Source organism: Nematolebias whitei, chromosome 4, assembly GCF_014905685.2.
Source record: "Nematolebias whitei isolate Nwh7 chromosome 4, NemWhi1, whole genome shotgun sequence".
Lineage (NCBI taxonomy): Eukaryota > Metazoa > Chordata > Actinopteri > Cyprinodontiformes > Rivulidae > Nematolebias > Nematolebias whitei.
The window spans coordinates 30,049,791-30,057,144 of record NC_056501.1 but is presented as its reverse complement, the minus strand read 5'-3'; the positions used below and the strand labels follow the sequence as shown (position 1 = coordinate 30,057,144).

The 7,354-nt window shown below is 38.7% G+C and overlaps 1 protein-coding gene across 1 annotated transcript; it reads right to left on the bottom strand.

Annotated features, from left to right (window-relative positions):
• Nucleotides 1-4,666: 4,666 nt before the first annotated feature.
• Nucleotides 4,667-6,487, bottom strand: adrb2a (adrenoceptor beta 2, surface a). The gene is made up of 2 exons (XM_037675966.1): nucleotides 6,387-6,487; nucleotides 4,667-6,045 (listed from the first exon to the last, which is right to left on the bottom strand). Exon 2 carries the CDS (start codon nucleotides 6,043-6,045, stop codon nucleotides 4,828-4,830), a length of 1,218 nt encoding a protein of 405 aa, XP_037531894.1. The 5' UTR covers nucleotides 6,387-6,487; the 3' UTR covers nucleotides 4,667-4,827.
• Nucleotides 6,488-7,354: the final 867 nt, after the last annotated feature.

Sequence of the window (7,354 nt, the reverse complement as noted above, 5' to 3'; positions counted from 1 at the left end):
CTTAACCCCCACCATCTGCTTCCCCGGGTGCCCTAGATAGCAGCTCTCTGCCCCACACAGAGTACTGTGGTAGCTCTGTGGTCTGTGGCTGTGTCAGGAAGAGCATCCGGCATTAAAAGCAATAAAACAATTACCAAGCCTTCATGCAAGTTAGTTTGCTGTGGCAACCACTGAGGACGTGAGCTGCCCCGGGGGTGTGGGGTGTGTGTGTGTGTATATGTGTATATATATATATATATATATATATATATATATATATATATATATGAATGCTGCATATTTTCGTTGCGCTAACAAGACAAGTCTGGTAACGAAAGTTCAATCTCTTACACAATATTTAAATCTATATATTTATTTTTATTATTTAGAATAATTGAATAATTGCAGAGCATTTCGACTTGACATGTTTCAGTTGACAGTGCTGTAACTTCACTGTACACTTTAACTGCTGTGAGTAAGAAATGTATAAACTGATAGCAAATATGGATCTTTTAAAATGGAACTGACTGCACTGTACTGTACAGTAGTTAAAACGATAAGACTGGTTTGTTATTACTTTGAACACTCTCATTTTACTACTTTGACTACATGACTGAGAGATTACAACTAGTACATCATGTTCAGTATGCAACACTGTCTTGTAGCTGTAAAATGTTCTGTCACTGAGAAAACGTGTTCATTTCCTTGTCATGGTTCACTGTTTCCCATCACACTTTACCTCCAACAAACCATAACCTACTTTGTCTTCAGTTTGCACAACGTTATGTCTAAAAATCACTCTCCACCCCATCAAAATTGCCAAATACTGAGACATGTTGAATCTGCTGCCTCTATCTTCACCATCTAAATCTACACGTTCACTGTGCTCCTCCCTTTGATTAGATTTAAGCGTTTTGCTCCATATATTCTACGACTGCTTGGAGCAAAGGGCTGTCATGTACTTTCAAATGGACTGTAAAAATATTTTCATAACATCCCCATCTCCTTCTTGGATCATCTCCTCTGGATCACATGCTGAGGTTTTTCTTTTTTCTTTTTTTGCCCAAAGTGAAACAGATTTAACCGCTTAGAATCAGAAAAAAACAAAAAAAAATCCACTCTTCACTAAATAATAAAATATAAAAGATGCAGCAATGAAAACATTACATGCAACATGAACATAATTTATTTCTTTTTAATAAAAACATTACATCACACACTTGTCTTTTTTCAATAAATACCACAGGGCACCAAATATTATAACAGATCTGAACAAACAAGGACAGAAACTTGTGCGTAAATAACTCGCACACATTTAGTAAACATTCAGCGGAGTGAAAGTGTTTTCACTCTGACCACATTTAAAATAAAATTACCACACGACAGTTAAAGCAATATTTCAACTGAATGGAAATTCACATTTCTGTTGTTCACCTTGAGAAACTTCTGTGCAGCTACTCAGATTTCTTACGACTCTTCAGGGGAACTTCCACAAAAATTATATATTATGATATCAGTGAATGGACATATTTTTGTTTCTAAATGGCTAACGGGTTCAAATTTGTGCTCAAGTTTTCAAAATATCTCCAACTGTGTCATGAAATTGCTCCACAAAGTGCTGCTTTAGGAAGATGAACGACCTGATCTGCATCACGAGAGTGTTTTTTTTTTTTTTTTTTTTTGGAACAAAGTGACTTTTATTCCTCAAAACAAAAGTGAACCTTCAGGGACACTACTGGCATTAGCCCACATAAACTTGAATCACACCAACACTTCAGTCAATGACTTGTACACTGCATTCAGTTACCTTGAAATATGTGAGATTTGAACAGACCAAAATTATTATACTGCCTCTAAGACTTGTCTGTGGTAACCCATAATCCTCATGAAAAAGGCTCTTTTGTTTTAGATGTAATAAGTCCATCAGTTGGTAATCTGAGACAAAACATTGGTGGGAGGACTGAATGTGCACCGAAGGCATGATATAAAACACCAGCTGTGCCTGGAATGTCGTAATGTCAACCCATCATTCAAGACTCATTGCACATAACAGCATCGTGTCCTCAAGGCATGAAGTGCATTCCTTAATATACAGGCATATTGACAAAAACAGTAGCCATTTATAACTGGGAGACAGACAGCTAAGGTGCAAGGACAGGCCACTGCCAGGAGGTAGCAGTATGGAGGTATGGTTCAAAAGCACAATGGACTAAAAGAAGTCACCGTGAAATGAAAATAGCACATAAATCCACAAATACAACACTACAAGTATACAGCAGACATGCAAACAATCACCTGCGCAGTGCTTTTAAAATCACAAGTCTTAAAGACTAAAAAAAAACAAACAGCACAGTATAATCTCGTGAGAATTTTTAAATGAAATCTGAAAACTGGATCTAATAACTTCACCAGATCTGTGCACACAGTGCAGTCAAAATGTGGGGGGGAATAAATAAATAAATAAATAAAAAATGCTGAGGAACATTTTGTCGTGACATTCAGCCTCTGCATTTACTTTGCAGTAAATCAGCACTGAAGGAAAAGCAGGGAGAGAGATTGACATGCGGGAAAGCTTGCTTTGTGCACAGCAAACATTGACGTGCAGAGACGCTGAGCTTGTGTCTATTGCTGGGGTCCATGATAAGAGCAAAGCTTGTGATTACAGTACGTTGAGATTTTCTCTGAAAGAACAAAGTTCACAGTTTTGTCAGAGTCAGCTGATCTAAGTCCACACACCGAGGCAATGCGGCATGCAGTGGCACTAGTTTAGACTGGCAGAAAATCTCTGCTTCCCCCTCCCAGTTTTGAAAGCTAACTTTAATGTGTTGTCACTTGGATCTGACCAAATAGAGAGCTCGACTCAGGCAATAAGTGAACGGTCACACCTTCATTACCCCTATTTACCCTAATGATCTCAGAAGCAATTTAGTCTGAAGAAAAAGGAGAAATCCTCAATTAATGTTCTGCATGGTAAGTGCTCAACATCTATTACAGCCTCCCTCAAGTCGAGAAAAAAATCCCCAGCAGCCTGCGATTCCAAAATGGGCGATAAAGTCTCATTTTCAGTGGACCTTTGGATCTCATCATAACCTGCCAATTGGAAACTTGTTAATCTACTTATCCATTTAAATGGTAATGTTATTTTTTACCCATGACTCATCTGATTCTCCTGCTAAACACCAGAGATAATGCATTATTCATTTTTATTGGGGCTGGCCTCAGCTGGATCGAGGCATTTCTTGTAAACTGCACAGTCAGAAGCATTTAAAGAAGACTGACTGAAACTGGGTGAAACAACTGGAACAGCTGAGGCGCGGGCTCCCAAATGTTTTATCCAACTGTTTCACTGATGTCAGACGTGCAGAGACGTCCAGACATACAAGAAAAGAGTCTGGGAAATGTCAGAGGGAGGCGGTGACAAAAGGTGCACTCTTTAGGAGCAGTGATGTTTTTGGACAGCTGTTTACTGGCACGTAGTGGCCTCCACCGTGTCCTGAACCTGGAATTTATAACTTGGTCACGTTGACATCGTGATTTTTTATTATTAATATATATGGTTTGTACCCTTGTCTTGTGAGGAAATGACTTATCTGGTTTCAGTAAGCACAACAGCTACTGAAACACAACTTTTTTTTTAATCAACTTGTGCAACTTAGAGGACATTAACTACTGATGCAACAGCTTACTAGTTCTTTAATGTTTTTGCAACAACAATAAAATCAACCTAAATGTTCCATGCACATTTGAACCGACTGCTAGAATGCAACAGATTTGAGTTGCTGCAAACCATACACGAATAAATAAATAAACAAATAAATAGATTTTTGGGGGGAATTCAAAACCCCAGTAAGCATTGAAGGGAAATGTACAACATTATCATCAATGCCATCAATTTGCTCCTTTAAGATGTCAAGTATTTCTATGGTTCGTAACTTTGTCTTGGTGATACAACACAAACGTTCAAGTTTTATCAAAGTTTTTCAGCAGAGGATACCCAAGGGCGTCTTTCAGCTCGTCAGTAAAATTCATATCTGCAAACGTTCGTGTCTCTAGTGGGTTCTGCTGACCACAGAAACTCACATGCAACAGTGTGCAAAACACCAGAGCAGGATGCAGACATTTCCTGCTTTACAGTTCGTTCTTTTTTTTCTTCTTCTTCTAATCTGTAAAGCTCCTACAACCACACAGATAAAAAGATTAAATAAAAATGTAGAAAAAAAAAACCAGATATCAAATTAGACTAATCAAATAAGGAATGTATTTTAAAGTACCAAAGAGATGCAGTCCGTCTGCCTGGCAACCTGCGATGCTAATTAATTAATTTATTGTTTTAAATGGCGAAAGGTGCACCCTGGAATCAAACAAGCTTTCAACACTTTTTAAGCTTAAATAAAAAAGTTAAAAAAAATCAAACTATGCTAATAAAAATTGTGACATATTAAAAAAAAAGGTTGATAACAGGAAATGTTTGCTAAAAGCAGATCATCTGTAATTATGCCATTCACGGACCATTTATTTGAGTTAATGCACAACTTAAACACATGCCTATCTAATGTTGGCATATTGTAAAAAACAAAACAAAAACATAAGACAAAAACTTTATAAAGCTGTGATGAGGTAGATGCAAAATAATTATGATCTGTGTAAAAACAGTTCTACAATATAAATGGAACACTTCCCTCAGCTCATAATGATTATTGCAGTTTCTTTAAAGCAGTTATCAGAGACTGTGCAAGTCACATCGACTGGCCTTACCTTCATCAGTAAATAAGGGATGAAAAAACATGTGTGATGGCAATGTAAACACAGCTGAGTTTCACTGCTTAATGAAGTCTCAGAGCTTTATGTTTACAGGGCAGTTGTTACAGTTGACAGGCTTTTGTTGTTGCCGTTTGGGTCTACTGATTTGTCCTTAAGGCAGCAGACCCCGGCTCCCTTTGGCAGACACCTTTTGTTGGCGTCATCATCATCCAAGCTGCCCTTACTCCTCTGTTGTGGCTCACTCTGCCAGCTGTGCCTGCTGTACACATATCCGTTCACAGGTCCTGGGTTACTGAGACGGTTTTTGTTCAAACAGAGGATTTCCATGAAAGCGTACCTGAAATCAGGACTCCGGCAGTAAATGATGGGGTTGAAGGCAGAATTTGAATAACCTATCCAGTTGAGAACCGTGTAGGGGAGTTTGAACTCTTCATTGCATATGGTTACCACTACGTTGAGCAGAAAGAATGGCAACCAGCATAAAGTAAAGACTCCCATGATGATACCCAATGTCTTAAGAGCTTTGTGTTCTCGAAGGCAAAACTTGGCCTTTTTTAGTCCACGCCCAGTGGTGCTTTCTAAAGATTTACCATCGTCACTGTTGCTCTTCTGAAAGCGGCCAACGCTTTGGTCAATCTTTTTCAGTTGTTTCTTGGCCTCCTGGAAAACACGGCTGTAAACAAAAATCATAATGATCAAAGGGATGTAGAAGGAGATGATAGACGAGATGATGCCATATTCTACGTTGACATTAAACTCGCAGCAGGTAGTGTTGTTAAGGCAGGCCTGGGCTACTGGATCCTTTGATAAGCCCCACTTCATGTGAATAGGCAGGTATGATATCAGTGCCGCTATCACCCACACCAGCAGAATCACAATTCGAGCTTTGCACTTTGTCAACATTGACTGGTAGCGAAAAGGTGACGTGATGGCCAAGTAGCGGTCTATGGCTATAACACATAAGGTCTCGATGCTTGCGGTCACACAGAGCACGTCAGTCGCAGTCCAGAAATCGCACCAGAAATTACCAAAGTGCCAAGACTTAAAGATGATGTTGCTGGCACCAAAGGGGACCACAATGAGACCCATGACCAGGTCTGCACAGGCCAGAGATGTGATGAAGCAGTTGGTGACACTCTGGAGACGCTGGAAGCGGGAAATTGCTGTTATCACCAGAATGTTGCCAAGAACGATGAACAGAACTAGAATAGACATGATCATGCCCAGCAGGATCATGACTGTGTCGCTGTTTTCCTCATTCTTGGGCGATGATGAGTTGTCAACTGAAGTGGTTGTAGAATTCATCTAAAAAGAGATCGGACATGGACGACAAACATGCATACATCGGTATGCATATCAAAACACACACAGACACACACAGAGAGACATACAAACGTATTTGTGAATAAACATGACAATTTTAATGTAAAATTGCTGAAAAAAGGAAGATATAATGTAACAAAAGGTTTGATATGTCTACTGAAACTACCACTACTACTTTTCCAAAAATGTATAACATTAAATCATTCACAAAACAACATAATTTAAAAAACAGTCTAATAAAAACCAGCATGCTTTAAAAATGATGCAAGCTAAAAGAAAACTAAACTAAAAAAAAAAAAACTGAAAGCTGCAAAACTACAAACCTCAACAGGTAGTTAGTGCGCAGCTAAGTATCCCATTCCACTTTTTTTCAATCTTAGGGTGTTTCTCTCCTCAGTCTGTCAGTTGAGCAGCGTTTCCTCTAATGTGTCTCACAGGCTATTTGTCAGAGCCCTTATAACATGCAGCGGTGACATCACAGCCAGCTCTCAGCCAATCAGGCAGCCTGCCTGCGGAGGGTGCTGAGCGCTCTCTGGAGTTTGAACACGCTGTCCCTGCAGTTGCTGTTGCAGGACTGCATGAAGAAGAAGAAGGAGAAGAAGAAAAGCTGCCAACACAGGCAAAGACTTGTGTTTTACATATTTGAAAATTCTTTGCAAATGTCTTCCGGGATGCGTGTGAATTACTTACAGTATAGTCCAAACACAGGGTCCTGTTGAAAGTATATCTGAAAATGGGGGGTCATAAGTCCTCATAGTTTGGATCAAACTAAAACCAGGTGACCTTGTTTGCAACATTTTATAATTACAGGTATGATTCATAAAAATGTCCAACGAGCACATGAACTCATTATCAGTGGATCTATTCAGGACTTATGGGGCGTTTGAAGTTGTGTCACTATTCTTGTCAAGACAAACCTTGGAATGTTGTGTGTTTGTTGGTGTTTTATTATTTTAATATTAAAACTAACATTTGCTTCATAGCATTCTTTATAGTATTTACTATAACCAAAACCAACTGAGTCATTGCCAGTACGTTCAAAAACAAACAAACAAGAAAACACTTGTCAGTGTATGTGATGCAGTGATAATAAACACCTAAGGGATATGCTAAATATGAATTCCCTCCTAGTTGTGGTATGGACCCATACAGTGCAGTGATCTTGACAATAACTCTAATACTATTACTTCTGTTATACTGCACCAACAAACAAACAAAAAGTATAATTTTATCAATTACACATTTAAATGCTATGATTATAATTATTAATATAAGGACTACACAAAGAATA